Genomic DNA, 20,928 nt, shown 5'->3' with positions numbered 1-20,928 from the left:
AAGGGCTGGATTCTCCTTTAAATGCTCCATCCATGATTATTATATTCTGTAATATTCTTCTTCCGGCCTCATATTCAGTTCAGAGTCGTGAAGATATTCACTTGGCCTTGTTGTGGATTCATGTCTGCTCAGTTAGAGCAGCACATATTATTATGGTCTGGATTTAAATATAGATTTGTCCTTTAAACATTAAATGTGTGAACTCGTGTGACATGTGTCAAGGTTAGTGATGCTGTTTATGTCAAATTCATTCCCCACCTGTGTCATGTAAAGTCAAAATAGTCACATCAGACAATCTTTGCCTCTTTTTATGTGACAGCAGTGAAAATGAGTCGTTGTCAGCATCTGTTGTGTCGTGGTTTCAGAACGATGGAGACAGAGAACAATTACATTCAGAATATGATGCAGGTTTAGGAGGATTTCTTTTTTCTGGGCAACTTTCCTGTTTTTCCCAAATGATGTACAAATGTCTTGATACAGTGAACAGCATGAAGCTGCTGTGAACGGGGGAAATAAATGTCCCCTGAATATCCACTTAAGATGGAGCTACAGATTGTTTACAAAGTCTGGCTCCGCCCCTGGTCTGAACTCCAACACATGTATTTCACAACACACGTCAGAGAACATGAGAAACATATATACACATACAGTACAGTTATAATACAGTATATGTGACTGAAACCTATAGTAAGACGTTGAGTTGTTGGAAGAGAAAAGAGGAAATGTATGAGGTTGGCAGCTCTGTGTTCATGTGTTTGAAGTCTGACAGCTCCTCCGGACGTCGTTTCTGTAGGTTCACAGATGATAAATGACTGTAATCATTTCAGAGGATAATTTACTGAGACTGAACGATCTGTTTATCATTTAGAGATAATCTTGTCTTGACATGACTTAATTTTCTCATGACTTGAGATAGAGAGAGAGCAAAGTGACATTAAGTTTTTACAACAGGATAAACAAACAAAGTAACAGTATTGTAGTTGTATTGTATTAATGGTATGTTTTTGTGTAAACAGTAGAAGAGTGGTGTTCATGCTGTTCTGTAATCATTTGTACCAAGCTGTTGTTTTCCTAATCAAATGTAGAGCAGCTCCTTCTTACCTTAGTCACAGTGACACCTGCTGGATGAATATTGTAATAACAGCCTGTATGCTTCTTAAATAGCTGGTTAAATAAATCTAATAAATGCATTTCCCTAAATGTTAAACTGTTCCTTTACAGCTTTTACATAATCTTGAGGCATTTTTGTGCAACATCCATTCATTGTTTTCAGATTACCTTCCCACACACCCACTATATGAACCTTGTTCCAGTTTCAAAATGATAGACATATAAATTCTCAACTGTCTAGTTTTCCACAAAGCTAATGTACCTATCTATATTAATATTGCATAAGTATTAGAATCACAATATACTTGAAATGACAAAAATAAAAGTAGGCCTGCTCATTATGATAATGTTATATAAAGTATAGCTGGTAAGGATGGAGCTAACTTTAAAGGTCTCATATTGTACAAGGTCTGTGTCCATGTGTAGTGTGATTATAGATCAGCTCTAGCTTCTATATTAATACTGTGAAAGTATCAAAGCCTCAGTCCACAGAGAAATGCACACAGCCTGTATTCAGAAACTGAGCCTTAAAACCAGCCGTCAGGACTTCTGGAACTTTGTGATGTCACAACAAAGCAGTCACCAAGCCCCGCCCACCTGGACCCACCATCCAAACCTTGCAGGATTTGGTTTCTCTGAGTGTTTTTACCAGAAGTCTCCTATATTTTTATTGGATCACTCAGAAAACAGTCAGCCAATCAGAAGAGAGGCTCAGAGCCTCCTCTCTTCTGATTGGCTGTTGTTACTAGACCACCAGACAAAGACCTGAGAGAGGAGATGTAAAACCACATCAAGATGGTTTTTGGTTCTTAAAACCAGAAATATATCTTCTTATGGATCAAGGCTTTGAATTAAAGCACCAGAAAAGAGTAAAATATGGGACCTTCAATGACTTTTTATGCTGGTAGTTCAGGGATCAATAAAGTCTGGTTAAGACTTGTTGCTGGAGATACATACAAGGCTGCAGACTTAGCTGAAGCTAAGAAATGTGTTGTCTTAGTTGTGTCTACCTTGCTGTCATCAATCCATGGCACTGAGCCTGGTATTATAACTAATCATATTACACATCATATTACAGTGACAGTGATGATGAGGATGACAGTGAAGATAAAGCTTACTCACCTCATCCATCTCCCCTCCCTTTTCTAGTGTGTTCCTCTCTCTCCTGTGGTTTGTGGACACACTAAACAGTGAAGGTCCAGACTGACAGAAGACAACAAAGACGCAACAAACAAAGATCGAACAAAACAAATAAGCTGCAAGGAACCGACCGGCCTCAGAGATAACTGACAGCAGTTTTCATTCAAGACGTAGAGGTGAGGATTCGTGGCAGTTTTCGGTGGTTACCGTTCAGGTTTCTGAGCAGCTTGTATCGTATCACCTGCGTCCATAGTCTCTCACCACTCGTGTCGCTTTGCAACAAATTCACTTGAAAGTATTTTTCTAAATATTTTCTGTTATAATACTGTTGCTGTACAATGTTGCTGTCTTGATTTCCAGAAATGTGTAATTGTAACATTTTTAAATGATCATTGCTTTAGTCAAATGATTTGTTAATACATGTACATTAGTCAGTGTATGTACTTATACTTTAAATACTTTATTCTTATACTTTCCAGTCATGTTCCGCCATGTTTAAAGCTGTTGCGCTGGAGTCCACTTTCTGAACTGAGCAGCTGAATGAATTAAATCCATCAATGCAACACGTAAATCACTTTGATGACATGGAGGAATTAGCTTCCTGCGGCTGACGTAGTGTTGATTAGGACAGTTCAGCTGCATCAGCACAACAGCTTTCAATGTGGCCTCTGTGAGCAGCCGGGGGAGGAGTGGTCTGCACCTCAGAGTAATGTCAGCTTCGTTTATAATTCATCTGAAGCCTTCACGCTACATTTTGTAAACTGACAGAAGAAGAAGAGAAGTCATGTGGGAGAAAGAACCAAATCTGATGATTTAACAAAACAGAAGTCCTTTAAAGAACGTTGTATGATTGTTGTACAATTATAAAGTAACATTCTCCCCCTTTCTCTCTAAAAACTCAGTGTGTCGTCAGAGGTTAATGTTGTAATTTCAGGATCACAACAACAGAGTGAAACCTGTTTGTCTCACAGAGCCGTAAACAGAATGACACATCACACACTTGCTCATACAGAATATACTAAGATGTCCTCGGCGTGGACACGCCAGGCTGTTGGTAATCTCCTCATAATCTGATAAGTAAACTTCAGCCTGGTTCACAGTAAACGGCCGTGACAAGTGTGTGTCCAGCTGCAGGGAGTCATCCATATGTGCACACACAAAATGCTGCAGATAGTCGTGTTAGTGTTATAGTGTTCAATATGACTGTCAGCGCTCAGATGAGTCACAAATGATCTTTTCCTCTTGGTTTTGGCCTTTCATCAGCACTTTAACTGAACCCAGGTGAAATCCTGAGTGTATTTAGTTTTGCATTTAGATGTTTAGTGATTCAGCTGCTGCGTGTTTGTGCCCGGTCACGTTCTTTAGTTTGTGTGTTCGGTGTGTTGCAGGCTGCTAGCAGGATGTCTGTCCAGGAAGAAGAGGACTTACCTGCCAACCACACAGGTCAGAGACACAAGTCACAAAGATGAAGGACATGTTTATCGCTAAAATGACTAGAGTCTTTACAACAGATCATCTGCCATTTTGACTCAAAGCCGATGGATGTCTCTAACTTCACCTTTGTTTCCCCTGTAAACACGCCTGTGTCGTCATGAGGTGATGTTTTTGTGTGCGCAGGTCCCAAAGGTGTGATCAATGACTGGAGAAGGTTCAAGTTGGACAGCGTGGATCAGACCGTCCCTCAAAACAAGAGACAGCTGCTGAGACAGATGTCCAGTCCTCGGGACGATGACAAGGAGAGACTCAACAGAAAGGTGGTCGTCACATTAACACGCATCATTGAAATATTTTATAGTTAATGACGTGATTACACACAACCATAGCTGCTCAGATATGTGCCTCCAAAACAAAAGCAAGCTAACGTATTTCCTGGCCTCTAGATGAGCGTTCAGGAGTACGAGCTGATCCAGGAAGAGGATGAGCGCTGCCTGAAACGCTACAGGAAACAGTGTATGCAGGATATGCACGAGCGCCTGAGCTTCGGTCCTCGGTTTGAAGCTGTTCATGAGCTGGACTGCGGAGAAGCCTTCCTGGAAGTCATAGAGAAGGAGCACCGGTTGACCCTGGTGGTGGTCCACATCTACCAGCATGGTGTCAAAGGTCAGCGTTTTTTTATCCTGTGTATTTATGTCTTAAACTCATTTACTAACTACAGTATACACTCCAGTTTACATGTCAGAGTGTCTTTGGGAAAGACCCCTAACCCCAGATTGTCCCTGATGGCTGTTCCATCAGTGTATGGAGCCGTTCATTAACCATGTATGCATGTGTTATCTTTGTCAGGCTGTGAACAGCTGAACTCTTGTCTGGACTGTCTGGCCTCAGAGTACTCCAGCGTTAAGTTCTGTCGTATTGATGCCGTGGCAACAGGTGCAGCTGAGCGCTTCTCCTCCGAGGTGAGTAAACGTATTGATCGAATCATCGAGCTGTAGAAGGCGGCAAGATACTGAACCTCAAATTGTTGGTGTGTGAGTGATAGAAACAGAGCTGCATCTTTAGAAATCAACACGTTTGAATGTGGCCTGTAAAAACCTGAGTGGTTCATTCTCTGTTCAGACAGAAGCTTTCAGTGTAATTTCATGCAGTTGATGGCAGTGAACGAATGAAGAGCTGTGAGGTTAAGAGAGATTAATTGACCTTTGAACCAATGCAAGAGCGATTGGTTTCCACAGTGTTTTCCCACCTTTTCAAACCCAGAAGCAAAAAGAATTTGCATTACTTTATGGCAGCGACCGGACACTGTGGAACCAAAGCAACAAAACTAAAAGTCCGATTCCTGCATGACTTTCAGCGGTTACTGAAGAACAATGAAGATCAGACTGATTATTTTCTGTTGTTTTACAGTCCTGCAACAAGTCTGACCTCCACCAAGGTTGTGATGTTCAGTTTTTATTGAAACCGCTTTAAAGAGGCATTCATTGAAATTCATGGTGATTTTGGAGGCTGCAGTTTGTGCTGCTGTCTAATTAGACTGACAGGTGTTTCTATTATTTTGTCCAACTCATTTAAATGATTGAGAGCAGGCTAAATAACAGGAACACCTCTTCCACACTGCATCGTGCATAACTGAATATCTAAATGCCTTTTAATCGAGCTAAATCTTTGTGATGTATTGTCACTCATTTGGACGTACTGTGGAGCATTATGTTGATTGAGCTACGTTTTTAATTATAATTTGTTGTTAATGAATTTGTCTTTGGGGGGGGTATATACAGTATAATACAGAATAAAATACGAATAGAAACAGAATCTAGAATAAATAAGATAAATTAAATAAATACTATATACAACTGACACGATGTTGGTGATCAAACTACAAGTAAATCAGGATTCCTGTTGTATATATAATATGCTTTCAGGTTCTTCCTGCCCTGCTGGTGTACAAGGCGGGTGAGCTCCTGGGTAACTTCCTGTCTATCACCAAACACTTCACCGAAGACTTCTTCGCAACCGATGTGGAGGCGTTTCTCAACGAATATGGTCTCTTACCTGAGAAGGACTTCGCAGCATGTGCTGATGACGAGGATGAAGGAGGGGACGTGGAATAGAGGGAGAAGGGAGGAAGAGTAGTATGGGGGGGGGGGGTAAAAGCAGAGAAAAGAGGAAAGAGGAGAAGGCAGAGCAAAGGACACCTGAAGACAGGGAGTGGGGGGCGACAGTGAAACATTATTTCAGTCAGGACACACACAAAGTAAAGAAAGCATATTGCATACAGACACAATGGACACACACTGAACATGGGTTGTATCTAGAAGCAGTTAGGTGTAAATCACATGGTGATTTGAAATAGACTTCCAATTAAAGACAACTTTACCAAAGTGCTCTCTGTCTGTGTCTGTCTGTGTTTGTGATGTGATGTTCAAATATCATCCAAATTACATTATCATTTTTTTTTTGATACAGGTAAAATGTAAAATAATAAAATCCTATTCTCCAGACATAAGGGAACATGCATGTTCAAAAAATATGGTTTTGGCCTTGTAACGCCTCGAGGGAATTTCCTAAAATTTGGTAAAAACGATGATCAAAGATGAACTGATTAGACTTTAGTAGTCAAAGGTCAAAGGTCAAATGTCAAGGTCAGTGTGACCTCACAAATCACTTTACAGCCATTAACTCAAGACTTCACACAGCACTTATGACAAAATGTCACACAAGTGGTTAATATTTTATGACTCTGGATAAACAGGGATGTAACCTGAGAGCAGTCTGAGTGGCGGAGGAATACAACCGCGAGGCCGTGATTCTAGATTTAAAACATTCTAGATTTAAATGCATTTATTTATTATGTTTATTATTAGCAGCACATTAGCATTACAATTACTATTATACTACAGCACAATTACACTCACACATACAGACATCAGCTCTGCCAGGCTTAACCTCTCCCACACCTGCTGATTCCTCTTATTTCACCGGAAGAAAATAAATAAAATAAATAAATATCGTTCATATACATGTATAGCCAACACAAATAAATAAACTTACATATACACACAAAGATGCACTGAACCTTAAATTAGACGCAGGAGAAGGTTGTTTTAAGTTGAAAAGTCTACTGCCAGATCCAAACTCCTGAGCAGAAGGTGGTGATAGCACCAATAACCAGAAGAAGAACAAGACGAACAAGAAGAAGAAGAAGAAGAAGAAGCAGCAGCAGCACGGAAGGAACTACTCCATGTTTGTAGTCCACTCTTGATTTGACAGTGGTGCAAGCGATTCACACGGATTTTTATGGTCGTGATTTTGGGATATTCGTTAAATGTGATCAAGCCATTAAGTTAATTTAAAAATCCGAAACATTAAATTTGAGGAAGATGCAGGATGACGCGCGCTACCTCAAACGGTGAGACGTTAAAAAAAAAAAAAATAAATAAATGTGACTGTAATGTCAATTTAGTTCAGGGAGAGTAGCATTAGCTAGCTAACTTCAACATAGATTAAACAATTACTATTACAAGCATTTGGATAAGACCATAACCAAGGAGTGATTGTTACTGTATTTAGGTCGTGTATTGTCAGCCCCGGTGCGGTTCTGTTGCATGGAGAGCAGCTCACACAGATTACCGGTCAAACTTCTGCCAATTCTATGTTTTCTTGCTCACCAGTAAAAACGTACAAAGGCGTAAGATGATTTAAAAGCTTTTGTGGAAACACTGTGATCCACCAATCAATTCGGCATATATATAATCCACAGATAAAGCACGTAAATGGGGAGAAAATGTCACACTTTACAACCGGGGCGCTTGGTACCGCTGCCTCGTCTCTGCGCGCTGCCTCCTGTGACATGAAGAGCTTGTCTTTCTGAATTAAGGCGAGGAATCAACCTGAATCGCTTTATCAATATCTGAACCGTGCCGAATTAATCACAAGACCATATAAATACATAAATAAACGTTTAAATATTCAACCCAGCTATATTTTAACCGGTAGACACAACGGCATTTAACTGACAGATTGTTAAAGGGGGTTTTGCAGGAGGCTGTGGTTCAGCTAACCTAGCTAGCTAGCTAGCTAGCTACCGGGGAGAGGATATCCGATAAACTGCCTAGCTAATTAGCCATCATATGTTTAATTAGCTTACTCTGTGGTAGTTTACACCGTGAGTTGAGCTAAATGACTCTTTATAATTATCTGAACCTTAATGGAAATATAGCCCGTTAGCCAGCACAGTCATTTGTATGTCACTGTCTGGGCGTGTCTTTCTACATACTGTTATTGTTTTGGTGGCTGGATCAATGCTAACGACAGTTAAGTGTTTTACTTCTTATTTATACACACGCACGCACGCGCACACACACACACACACACACATTAAATTGACAAAATGTTTACCAAAGTTGTGTTTTGAGAGGCAAACTGAGCCTCATGGAAGAGCATTTTTATATTATTGGCCTTAAATTCACTTTCATTTTTAATAAGTGTTTCTAGTCGGATTCACCAAACTCTCCCTAAGTGTGAGGAGTGCCAGCTGTTCATGAGGAATATCACCTGTACTCCTCATGAACAGGTGAGAGGAGGATCACCTGTTTGTGAGGAAGTGTGCAAATGTGAGATTTGAGCATAAGTGTAATCGATGCCCTTAAAACTGCCAAACAAGGCCTCCTGTCCTGTTAGTGAGGCTTGATATGACTTGTATGATGGTGGTGCTCGTGGTTTCCAGGTCATGTGAACAACTGCACAAAGAGACACCAGGAGAAGAAGCAGTTCAGTTCCAACCATTACAGGTTTATTTACAGTGTGTCGAGGTAATTTGTACAGGTGAACAGGTAGACAGCCACCAATTGTTGCTGGATTTATCTCTAAACAGAAAATATAAATCATGAATTAATTCCATTGAATATATATACACTTAGAGAGTCATGATATAAAGCAACTTGAACATAACTAGTAATCTTAAATCTAGTAATCTAATCTTAAACAACAAAAGAACTCACATTACACTCAGTCACACACCTGTGACCAGGAGCGCCCAGGGTTCTGCTGCAGGTAGACAAAGGAGCGCACACCTGAAGTCAATCCTTCTTATAACCTCTGATTCCTCCAGCCCCGCCTCCTTCCTGCTTCTCCTGCGGCAGCTCCTCCTCTACACCTGCTCTCCACAACAGCCTCATTCACAAACAAGAGTAAAAAACTGCTCACGCTGTGGAGCTTCTGCTGTCACAGATCAGTCCAATCAGAGGAAAACATAACACATCTAAGCAGAGTCAGTATTAAAAGACCCAAAAGGATTAGTGCGGTGTCATCAGAGCAGTTCTGTTCTGTGACAGACACCGAGAGGGAACGGTTCAGGCCACTTATAAACACTTGTGACAAAGATATGTCATGAAAGCAGGATATTTCACAGTTTAACATCAGGGACTGAAACAGTAAACTTCACTGGGAATTAAACAAAATAGCTATAAAAATAAATAACTATAAATAAATCCCTCGTATGTGCTACTGAAGAATGAATCTGTGTCTTACATGAGATCCATTACATATCATTAATGTTTGAGTTTACTGAACCGTCTGTTCATCGCGTCCCACAGCAAAGTGACTGCGGGCAGTTTAGATGTTCATCCCACGGAGAAGGCCCTCGTGGTCCACTATGAGGTGGAGGCGTCGATACTGGGAGAGGGTGGAGGTCACATGCTGGGCGAACGCAAGGAGGGACAGAAAATGTGAGTGTGCTCTCTTTCTTATGTCCTCTCGGCTTTTGATGAGGTCTTTAATCAGTCACAGACTTGTTTGGAAATGGTCTTAAGATCTGTCGCAGGTATGTGATTAATCAGGAAGTGGATGAAGTCAGCCACCCTTTACCTGTCGCCCCCCCCCCCCTCTTTGTCCTCTCTTCCTCCCTCCAGTATCCGTGTGAAAAGTCTCTCTCCCAGCACAGATGTGGGAGCTTTGGCCCAGAAAGTGGTGGAGGAGTGTAAACTCATCCCTCCTTCCCGTTTGCCTCAGGTGGAGCAGCTTCTTTACTACCTGCAGAACAGGAAATCCTCCCCAGTGGAGGGCAAAGGTGAGTCACATCATCAGTACTACACCCTTGATGTAGCACGTAAACATGTCCACATTTTCACCGTTGAAATTTGATGACAAACCTAATGGCTTTACAGAAGATGGACAGATTTTCCATTGATGAGTCTTGATGCTGTTGAGTTCACATTACTGAACACACAATGAGAAGATTCATGTGTAGAGTTGTAAAACCATTTAATAAACGACTCTAAATTTGCTTTTGAACAGCGGAGAAGAAAGAGAGAAGAACTGTGAAACCCAGAGAGCTGACACCGTTTGAAGGAATGGAGGTAACGGATCACAACACCGACTCACTCTGCAGCTCGTTCCTTCATGGCCGGTTTGATTAGATCAGTTAAAATCAATAAAACCAAAAGAATAAAGAGTTGTCAATAGAATTAGAAGTGGTTAGTAAATGAAGTAAAGTGTCAGTCAGTAACAGTGTGTTTCTGTGTGTGTGTGTGCAGGTGAATGAGGAAGCCAGTATCACCAGAGTGGACGAGTATGTCGAGCTGCTCTATGAAGGAATCCCAGAGAAGATCAGAGGCTCGTCTCTCATCCTGCAGCTCGCCCGTAACCCTGACAACCTGGAGGAGCTGCTGCACAACGGTGAGCTCCCGCTCTGCTCTGCTTGTCAGCGCTGATGGTCGCCCACGTTTTCATGCATCCTCAGATAATAATCAGCTAATCGATGTTTACGATCCCATCTCTCCTGGACTCTCAGCCGGTGAAGATTAGGGGGTTTTTGTAGCTGGAACTTTGTTGCAGTTGCATCATCATTTGATCAAAGCGATTATACAACAAACATTTTCACCGATCGTGTTTTCGATCGTCTGTGAGTGAGGCCGGCCGAGCCTCAGCCGATACGATCATTGTTTGTGTTTTGTTACAGCAGCTTCCCTAGTATTCAGATAAAGTGTAAATGAAAGCCACGGCTATCAGTAATTAAGAGACAAACAGCGTTTCCTGTTCATATTACAAATAAATCAATAGTTCAATTGATTCAATCATAGTTTTTACTAAGGTGAACTTAAATAAATATCAACAGCAATGCTAAAGTGTAAAAGACTGAATCTACAGCAGCTGAACAGTGACAGTGTCTGTAACAGGCAACCGAGTCGTCCCAGGTGCAAGTGAATGCAGCATCAGACACACTGCTAAGCTCTGTATGTTTGATCTATATATTACTGCACATGGCTGGTGCCACAACCTGCTGTGTACCTGTACCTGTACCTGTACCTGTACCTGTACCTGTACCTGTACCTGCTGTGTACCTGTACCTGTACCTGTACCTGCTGTACCTGTACCTGCTGTGTACCTGTACCTGCCATGTCATCTGTGTGTGCAGAGGCAGCTCTTGGTGCTCTGGCCAGAGTGTTGAGGGAGGACTGGAAACAGAGTGTAGAGCTGGCTACCATCATCATTTACATCTTCTTCTGCTTCTCTAGGTAACATAGACACACACACACACACACACACACAGACAGACACGCACACACACACACACACACACACACACACACACACACACTCTCTCTCCTGTGTTGTGTTAGTGTGTGTTGCATCTCCTGTCCTCCAGTTTCTCCCAGTTCCATGGCGTGGTGAGTCACTATAAGATCGGTGCGTTGTGTATGAGCGTGGTGGAACATGAGCTGAAGAGACACGATGTCTGGTGTGAGGAGCTCCGCAAGAAAAATAAAGCTTATATCCTTTTACCCCCCCGTGTCCTCCATCAGTCTCATATCTGCCCTGTGTGTCTGAACAATCCTCCTTAACTCTGCTCTCGTTGTACGTGAGTCAGCGCCAGAGAACGGCTCCCTGAGACGAGACCAAGACAAAGCTCTGAGGAAATACCAAGGCCTCCGGGCCAAACAGGAGCAGCTGCTCAGAGGTAGGATGACCATTCATCCACTCACCTGGCCTCTCCACCTTGGATTAGATGAGTGCTAAATCATTTCCTTCCTCTCTCTCCGTCTCCTCCACTGTCTCCCAGTGTCTCTCTACCTGCTGTTGAACCTTGCTGAGGACACGAGGACGGAGCTGAAGATGAGGAACAAGAACATCGTCGGCCTCTTGGTCAAAGTTCTGGACCGCGACGATGAGGAGCTGCTGGTGCTGGTGGTTTCATTCCTCAAGAAACTGTCCATCTTCCTGGAGAACAAGAACGACATGGTGAGTGGGAGAGACGCTCAGTCAGATGAAGGGTGAGCGGAGGAACTGAGGAGGAACTGAACCTGATCTGTGATCTGATCTCAGGCTGAGGTGGACACTGTAGAGCGACTGGCTCACCTGGTTCCCTGTGAGCACGAGGATCTGTTAAACCTGACCCTGCGTCTGCTGCTCAACCTCTCCTTCGACTCCGGACTCAGAGCCAAGATGGTGGAAGTTGGACTGTTACCTAAACTGACGGCGCTGTTGGGTAAATATCCACGATAAATACTGTGCACTGTGATTATATGTAGAGTACATTATTCCTTATTCACGCTCCAGACTCCCTTTACGTGAGCGAGGTGCCGAGTGACATCATTTGATATTGATTTGATACTTAATGTCTGTCGTCATGCAGGTGATGAAAACAACCGGCAGGTGGCCATGCGTATCCTGTACCACATCAGTATCGACGACCTCTTCAAGGGCATGTTTGTTTACACTGACTGCATTCCTCAGGTACAACCGCAGAAACTACAGGTGTCTGAGCTGTTTGTACTGACGCTGACAGCTGTGAGGTCAGAGCTGAAATTATCTCTGTGTGTGTGTGTGTGTGTGTGTGTGTGTGTGTGTGTGTGTGTAGCTCATGCAAATGCTGTTCGAGTGCAGTGAGGAAGAGATTGAAGCTGAGCTCATCTCCATCTGCATCAACCTGGCTGCAAACAAGAGGAACGCAGAGGTCACCTGTAAAGGTTTATTTCTATCAGTTGCTTTTTATTCCTTGAAATCTTACGATCTCTCCAGCGGACCGACAAGTGTTGGTGAAAAGATGTAATTATAAAAAATGTCTTAATGATCTTTAACAGTTTTAAACATTTTTAAAAACTCTTTTCATTGTTTGTTTTCACTGTCAATAATAATAATAATAATAATAATAATAATAATAATAATAGGAACTTGTAAGTTGTCGTCGTCTGGAGCAGGTCGGATGCTTGTGTTGGTCGGGGTTGGATGTTGACGATCAGTGGGAAAAGGTCGACCCGTGTCCCGTGTGTCTGTCTGTAGGGAAAGGGTTGAAGATGCTGATGAAGAGAGCTCTGAAGACGAAGGACTGCCTTCTGATGAAGATGATCAGAAACATCTCGCAGCATGACGGTCCAACCAAAGCACTGTTCATAGTGAGTATCTGAATATGGCTGTTACTGTTGGTGTTGGTGCCGCTGTTAGTGCGAGCGGTACCCGTGATGAGATCCGTCTCCTCTGCGTTGTCAGGACTACGTGGGCGACCTGGCAGCAGAGATCCGGGCCGACGAAGAGGAGGAGTGGGTTCTGGAGTGTCTGGGGACCCTGGCCAACCTCACCATCCCCGACCTGGACTGGGAGCTGGTGCTGAAGGAGTACAACCTGGTACCGTATCTCAAAGACAGACTCAAGCCAGGTACTAACCTCCATGTCGTTGTGGTTTTATGAAGTGAACAGAAGTGACTTGGTAGGACTCGTCATCGTCAGCTGATGACAAGGACCTTGGTGTTTCAGGCTCAGCAGAGGACGACCTCATCCTGGAGGTGGTGATAATGATCGGGACGGTTTCCATGGACGACGCCTGTGCCGCCATGTTGGCTAAATCTGGCATCATTCCCGCCCTCATCGAGCTGCTGAACGGTAACACGCACCTTTCATTGAGTGGCGGATGTTCAGTCGGAGGTAGATATGAGAGATGATGTCACACCTGTCCACAGATCTGATGTTCTAACCCGTTCTCCGCTCGCTCCTCCTCCTGCAGCTCAACAGGAGGACGATGAGTTTGTGTGTCAGATCGTCTACGTCTTCTATCAGATGGTTTTCCACCAAGCCACCCGAGACGTCATCATCAAAGACACGCGTATCCTTCCCACAGTGCACTCTGTCGACCCTTAAACATTCGCGACGACCTTTGATCCGGTTCCTTAAATTGAAGTTTTGGTGTAAAATCTTCGATCGAAAGATTTGTGCTGTTTTCCCTTTAACCCCCGTGTCCAGAGGCCCCCGCCTACCTGATCGACCTGATGCATGACAAGAACGCTGAGATCAGAAAAGTGTGCGACAACACGCTCGACATCATCGCTGTAAGTGAAACACGCGTTGCTGTGGTAACAGAAGTGACAGAGTCATGTGTCACATCTGCGTCTGAGTAGTTACGCTTTTCTCCGTCTTCCAGGAGTACGACGAAGAGTGGGGGAGGAAGATTCAGTCAGAGAAGTTCCGTTTCCATAACAACCAGTGGTTGGAGATGGTGGAGAGTCGTCAGGCTGATGAGTCTGAGACGTATCTCTATGACAACGACAATGACAGGACCGATCTATTCTACAGCGCAGGTACGCACGAAAACCCTGCGAACAAATACACGCTGCAAAAATATTATTTTGTGTTCGATGAAGTTTTAGTCGCAGCGCGGACGGATCATTGTGATGGTTTCAGGATAAACAATAGTTTTCAAGTAGATCACGTGACATGTAAACAGGAAGGAAACTCCAACACTGAAGCTGTAGGTGACTGAGGTGATGTTGTGCTCGTTGATTGTTTTTGTCTGACTGTGAAGTGAAAGCACCAAAGAGCTTGTTAAGACACTGTGTTCTGTGTGTTTACGTGTGTTTACGTGTGTTTACGTGTGTTTACGTGTGTTAACGTGTGTGTGTGTCTCTAGATGGAATAACTCCAGGAGACGGTTCGGTCAGCCCAGACTTCTTCAGTGACCTTCAGGCTCAGAATGGAGACTCGCACCACACAGGGTGAGTTCGAACATGAGCTGCAGTGACAGAAACAGGAGCCGGTGCACCCGGCAGTAACATGCGTCTCCACATCGAAACATTATCTAAATCACAATATGGACAAGTGCAAAATCCAAATCGCAGGAGCTGCATTTTTTATTTGATAAAGGTGAAATGTGTCACAGATCAGATCTCAACAAATAATCAGACTCCTGAGGAAAGTGTCAGTTTAACTTGAATTTAGTGAATTGAGGGTGAGAAGTTTTTGTTGAGTCAATTTGACCGTTTTTGTTTTTCAGAGACGATAAAGACGCGTTCGACCAGACCAGCTCGTCGCCTGGACGACCAGCCACTGCGTACGGCTTCAGACCCGACGAGCAGCCCTTCTATCAGTACTCATAGACACACACACACACACACACACACACACACACACACAGTCATCTTAGACTCATCTCAACACTTTAGATCGCCTTATCTCGTAACACAGAGTGTGTAATACTGATAGAGACTGACTGCAGGCTTTAAACTAGTTATTAAACAAACCGCGGTTTCACACGTTCATCCTTAAATGACCCATTTCATTCATCGACTCAGCATCATGTTCAACAGATAAGTAGTGAAGTCTTCCGTACTGGCCGCAGATGTCGACTTCCTGCGGGTCGGCAGATATTATAAAGAATGTGAACACATTTCACGTCTCTGATGATTTGTGTTGATAAGTTTCTGCATGTTTTCTTATGTAATGATCAATATTTGTTGCCTCCTCGAATCCACTGCAGATGTTTTCTTACATTCCACTGAATTGTTTTCAAAGGGTCAAAGTTTCACAGTCATTTCATTAACGTGCACTACAATGTAAATAATTGTTTTTTTTTAATGTCGCTGTAAAACGGCCACGTTGTTGTGATCCTTACAACTTAGGGTGCTTTCACACACCTGGTCCCAACCTGGGTGTCTATATATGTGAGGGGGTCTTTGCACTCACTGTAACACTGTCACACTCTTTAATTGGCAATGAAAAGGATCCCAATGGGAGTTATTGTCCCTTCAGGCCCAGCGGGCTGCAGACCTCTAAATATACGCAGTATTTAAAGTTCTCCAGTAGCGAGTGTTGCTCATCTCTCAAAGTAAAACCATCTGCATCGTTCAACTTCTTGTGATAATTGTGTTGATGCCACGTGTTTATTGCTAATAAACACAACTCCTATCTGCGGTTTGTGATGACGGTCGCAGAAATAAATAAGCAGGAAGTGATAAAGCTTTCTCCAAGAGCTGGTGTCAGTCAAGACGACTAAATGTGTTTGGAGGATTAAAAAAACTTGTGTTGTGTCTGCTTCCATTGAAACATACCTGGCATTTAGTTTGGTAACATAGAAGCTGAGCGGCGGGAGAAGGTGAAAGCTTTTGTCAGAGTGCGAGCACACAGCTATTTCCTGGAGGCGGCGTGAGGTCGATTGAGTTTCGGGGGAAGCGCCAGAGACGAACTGTGGCTATAAAAAAAAAAGGAAGTGAGCCCTTTGGAATTACCTGCATTTATATATAAATGCCACATGAATATCATCGATATTAAACACTCAGAACATGAATTAGCAAACGGTGGAGTGTTTAGTGTTTCACCCTCCTACATGTTGAATTATAAAACACTAACATTTAAATATCCGGCACGTGTTCGGACGTGTGACGGGCGCGGCGCCGGGCGGTGAGGTCATTCTACATCATGAATGTCGTTTCCTACAGTTACTGTACATACGTCGCTGTTTCAACAGCGGTGACATCAGGAATTTTGGACCATGGGGAGTGAATGTTGGCGACTGAAGTTAGTATTATTGCTTCATGTTTATTTACCGTGTAATTGAGTTTTATTACAGGGACTTTAGTTCATTAACTGAGCAGTAAAATCAACGCACAGAGGACGACATCTAGATACTAACTGATGTAAATACTTTGCTTGGTTCTGGGAATAAATGTAAAAGTTCCCTTGATCATGAAACTCATCAGTGTTACATTTGATGCATGTTATGTTTGTTTTTTTATCATAAGTTATTGTTAATCTAATGTCTGTATATTAATGTTTTTTTGTTTGTTTTTTTACAACACACTGTAAACAAACAAATACTGGACTGTAGATAATCTCCATCTCTCACTGTCTGTCATCTTCAGGTTCTTTAATAAAAACATTTGACTGTTTTAATATCAGACTGTTTTATAATTACATCCTGGACATCACAGTTTTATTTACATTCATGTTTCAAACCAATGCACCGATCTCCAGACATGTTTTAAACTCCTCTGCTATGGTTCATATTTTGTTAAACTTGGTTTTCACACAAAAAAAGTGGAATAAAAAAAAAGTAAAACTGGGTCTGAAGCCCGTCTCCTCTCACTTCCTGATTGAGAAATCTGGATCAGGCCTTGAGCCCCGCCCACCACCTGCTGGCTCCAGGTGGACAGGTGAGAGAGCAGAGAGCATCAAGATGGTGAGAGGAGGAAACATCAGAGAGACTCAGTCTGACCCAGACTCAGACTCAGAGTCTGAGACCAGAACCAGAGACTGGCAGACGAGTCAGAACCGTTAGCATATTTAGCATCTTTTTATCTGTTTATGTTGTTAGTTAGCTTGTAACTGGCAGTGGCTGACACAGTGTTAGCAGTTGTGCTAATGCTAACTCTCTCTCTGTACTGACAAGGTTTCAGGTGTATTTAACCCCGCCCCCACAAGTTAACAGGATTGGTTCCTGAGGATTGTGACGTATGAAACCCTGAATGTTTTTATGGTTCACTGCAGGTCAAGGTGGAAACACTCAGTCATTGTATTGACTGATTATTTCACTCATCATATATTGTATTATATAAAAAACAAAAAACATCTTACACCTGTCGAACACAAACGCCGCCGTCTGGCTGCTGCTACACTGGGCTAGCTACGCTAACACAACAACCAAAACAAAAGCAGAGACCAGGGCCACCACTTAGCCCAACTCTACTGCGACACCTTGATAAGATTGATGTCTGAATACACACACACACACGCACACACACACGCACACACACACAGGTTTTAACCCCCTGGTGTGTTTGCTGTGGAGAGGAGGAAACCTCTGTGGATGATTCAGCTGCAGGTGAAAACCTGCTGAACGTCTGGTTCATGAGTTCTCAGAGAAACAGTCAGAACAAAGGTTAGCATCAGTCTCCGCTCCGACTCTTCCCTGACGTCTCGTGTTCCTCTGGTTTGATTGAGAGAAGTTAAATACTGTGCGGCATGATGTCGTCAAGTGTTAACATTTTATTGGGTCATTTAATCCATTTCAGTGTTAACAGAGAAGCAAACAGCAGATGTTTACAGCAAAGTAAAAAATTTCTTATCACAGATTTTATCTTATTTAGAAACATGTTTTTTCTTCTTCAGTAGTATAAACGTGATGCAGTAAAAAGGGCGCAGGTGTAACCTACTTACTTCTGGACTTTCTCACTTCCCGTCTTACCTATCGTTCCACTTAATAAGATCTGCAGTTGTCATGGCAACGAGTCTGTCACGGTGTACCGCTGCTGTCGGCACACTGGCCGACCAACGTCTCCACCTCCACGATCTCAGTCACCAGGTCTCTGATGAGAGCCACACTGTCCAATGGCGGCTCAGAACTTCCAGGTTGTGATTCGATTGGCTGAGGGTTTTCAAGAAGCTCCTCTTCCACTTGTTCCTCCTTTTCCTCTTCCTCTGCTTGATCTTCATCCTCCCCTGCTTCCTCCTCATCTTCTCTTCTTCTCTCAAGCTCGCCGCCTTTCTCTTCATCCTCTCCCCTCCGTTCATTCTCCTCCTCTGCTTCCTCCTCATCTTCTCGTCTTCTCTCAAACTCGCCGCCTTTCTCTTCATCCTCTCCCCCCCGTTCATCCTCCTCTTCTGCTTCCTCCTCATCTTCTCTTCTTCTCTCAAGCTCGCCGCCTTTCTCTTCATCCTCTCCCCCCCGTTCAGTCTCCTCCCCTGCTTCAGCCTCTCTCCCCTTCTCCTCTTTCGCCCTCTCCACCTCCCAGCTGTCTTTGATTTGTCCCGTCAGGTAGACGGCTCTGTCAGTGCTCTGCTGAGCCGTCGGCTGCGTTACAGAAGGTGCCGCCGAGTCGCAACCAATCGCCTCGTTCAGTGTCCCGAGGCTGATTTTCACGGGACTGTCGGGACACGGTGGGTGTGGCGGCGAGGGGCAGGAGGGCTGGGTGCAGCAAGCGTCCTCTGATGTTTGATCTGAGGTAGCAGGGTTGTCAGGCGTTGCAGGTCGGTCACTTTGAGCAGGTTCAGCTGTCACATCTGTGGTAGAGGACGGAGCGGAGACTGAAGGCTCAGGACCGTCCTGGATGGGATGAGTGGATTCTGGGATTGCAGGGGGGTCAGGTGTTCCAGCTTCACGTGCAGCGGCTGCATCCGGAGCAGGTGTGTCTGAGTCGGAGGACGCAGCTGTAGCTGACGTCGACGGTGTGTCAGTTCCACGGTGAACGTCTTCACGGGTTTCCTCCACACCAGAAGCCTCCTCTGCTGCAGGTTCATCAAACTGTTGTGTGACGACAATCACAGGAGACAGAAGCACTGCGCTCGGCTCAGGTCTGTGAGCAGCACTGGGATCAGATTTGACCTCAGTGTTGAGTTCAGGGTCGCTCTGAGACCGAGCTGTGACCGTCTGACCTCCCTCCTCCGCCACAGGAGCAGATTCTTCCTCCGGGTGTCGAGTCTGAACGGCCGGGCTGCCCGGTGCAGAGTAAGGAGGCGTCTGTCCCAACAGACTGTACTGACTGATGGTCAGATCTGAAATGTCCAGTAAGAGATTGTTGCTCTTCTTACTGGCAGCATCCTGGACCACTGAGGAGAGGGAAGACAGAGTTAATATGGTTATAATAATAATAATAATAATAATAATAATGATAATAATAATCATCTTTATTTGTGCAGCATCTTTCATACAAGAAATGTAGCTTCACATCAAAGAAAAGACATAAAATGAACATAAAAACACGTTAAAAGCTTTGATTTAAAACAAAAAAATGTAAAAACATTCATGTAAAATGAGCTAAAATAATGAATAAAATAATAAATCATCAAAGAGCTAGACATTTAAGATAGGGGAGTAAAAGAAGAAGGTAAAGAATGGTAAATACAGAGACTAAAGTAGAATTATATTTATGCTGTTTATGTGTGGAAGGTTTTGAATTTACAGCAGAAATGTTTTAAAACTTAATATAAATAAAATAAAATCATATTAATGAATTACTATAGAAAGTGTGGACAAACTGGGATCCTTGATTTTAGTGTTTCTGCCTGAAGACAGACAGACTGAGTAAGAAGTTACAGTACCTGTTTCTATCTCCTTGCTGAGGATGCTTCTCAACACATCATCATAGACGTTATGAACCAGGATGAAGCTGCTGTAGTCAGAGAAGATGTACTGCTCAAACTGCTGCAGCTCCTGGACACAGAAACAACAGTTAAAACTCTGTGGAGGCTGAAATAAGACTCGATGAGACTCGGTGAGACTCGGTGAGACTCGGTGAGACTCGGTGAGACTCGGTGAGACTCTGTGAGACTCGATGAGACTCTGTGAGACTCTGTGAGACTCTGTGAGACTCGGTGAGACTCGGTGAGACTCTGTGAGACTCGGTGAGACTCTGTGAGACTCGGTGAGACTCGGTGAGACTCGGTGAGACTCTGTGAGACTCGGTGAGACTCGGTGAGACTCTGTGAGACTCTGTGAGACTCTGTGAGACTCGGTGAGACTCAATGAGACTCGGTGAGACTCGGTGAGACTCGGTGAGACTCGGTGAGACTCAATGAGACTCGGTGAGACTCGGTGAGACTCGGTGAGACTCTGTGAGACTCTGTGAGACTCAATGAGACTCGGTGAGACTCTGTGAGACTCGGTGAGACACGGTGAGACTCTGTGAGACTCGCTGAGACTCGGTGAGACTCAATGAGACTCGGTGAGACTCGGTGAGACTCGGTGAGACTCGGTGAGACTCGGTGAGACTCAATGAGACTCTGTGAGACTCGGTGAGACTCGCTGAGACTCGCTGAGACTCGCTGAGACTCGGTGAGACTCCAGCAGAGTGTGTGACCTACACTTTTCCACTTGATGTCCATCCTCCTGGTGAGAGCAGGCAGCGTGATCTCCAGCAGAGCCTCCTCATACAGCCTCCTCTGGACAACCCTGCTGTCGTAGTCCAGCTGCTGCTCACACACACACACACACACACACACACACACACACACACACACACACACACACACACACACACACAC

At 43.8% G+C, this 20,928-nt stretch overlaps 3 protein-coding genes across 4 annotated transcripts in view; 2 read left to right on the top strand and 1 right to left on the bottom strand.

The window, feature by feature from the left end:
• Nucleotides 1-2,246: 2,246 nt before the first annotated feature.
• Nucleotides 2,247-5,815, top strand: pdca (phosducin a). Of its 2 annotated transcripts, none has more exons than XM_023404071.2 (6): nt 2,247-2,426; nt 3,639-3,693; nt 3,868-4,004; nt 4,131-4,350; nt 4,534-4,646; nt 5,610-5,815. In XM_023404071.2, the coding sequence occupies exons 2-6, from the start codon at nt 3,651-3,653 to the stop codon at nt 5,796-5,798; spliced, it is 702 nt and encodes a 233-aa protein (XP_023259839.1). In that variant the 5' UTR covers nt 2,247-2,426; nt 3,639-3,650; the 3' UTR covers nt 5,799-5,815. The 2 variants fall into 2 exon arrangements, with proteins under 2 accessions (XP_023259839.1, XP_023259837.1); XM_023404069.2 differs by having other exon boundaries at nt 2,247-2,449.
• Nucleotides 5,816-6,933: 1,118 nt separating this feature from the next.
• On the top strand, nt 6,934-16,847 carry LOC111653455 (kinesin-associated protein 3-like). The gene is made up of 20 exons (XM_023404068.2): nt 6,934-7,096; nt 9,282-9,413; nt 9,597-9,754; nt 9,982-10,043; nt 10,221-10,362; nt 11,102-11,201; nt 11,333-11,457; nt 11,546-11,644; nt 11,747-11,925; nt 12,010-12,172; nt 12,320-12,420; nt 12,545-12,653; nt 12,967-13,079; nt 13,174-13,339; nt 13,438-13,563; nt 13,685-13,783; nt 13,921-14,006; nt 14,099-14,255; nt 14,585-14,669; nt 14,948-16,847. The coding sequence occupies exons 1-20, from the start codon at nt 7,068-7,070 to the stop codon at nt 15,048-15,050; spliced, it is 2,334 nt and encodes a 777-aa protein (XP_023259836.1). The 5' UTR covers nt 6,934-7,067; the 3' UTR covers nt 15,051-16,847.
• Nucleotides 16,848-17,914: 1,067 nt separating this feature from the next.
• Nucleotides 17,915-20,928, bottom strand: part of LOC111653439 (protein Niban 1-like) — a 16,498-nt gene continuing 13,484 nt past the window's right edge. The window contains exons 14-16 of the mRNA XM_023404052.2: nt 20,749-20,856; nt 19,987-20,098; nt 17,915-19,494 (exon numbers count right to left, since the gene is read on the bottom strand). Coding sequence (XP_023259820.1) covers nt 18,182-19,494; nt 19,987-20,098; nt 20,749-20,856 — 1,533 coding nt within the window. The 3' untranslated portion in view covers nt 17,915-18,181. The remainder of the gene's footprint in view (nt 19,495-19,986; nt 20,099-20,748; nt 20,857-20,928) is intronic.

This window comes from Seriola lalandi, unplaced genomic scaffold (assembly GCF_002814215.2).
Source record: "Seriola lalandi dorsalis isolate HSWRI2012SDOR001 ecotype SW California unplaced genomic scaffold, Sedor1 jcf7180002054208, whole genome shotgun sequence".
Classification (NCBI taxonomy): Eukaryota; Metazoa; Chordata; class Actinopteri; order Carangiformes; family Carangidae; genus Seriola; species Seriola lalandi.
The sequence above is the reverse complement of the archived record's forward strand: the minus strand, read 5'-3'. Positions and strand labels throughout refer to the sequence as shown.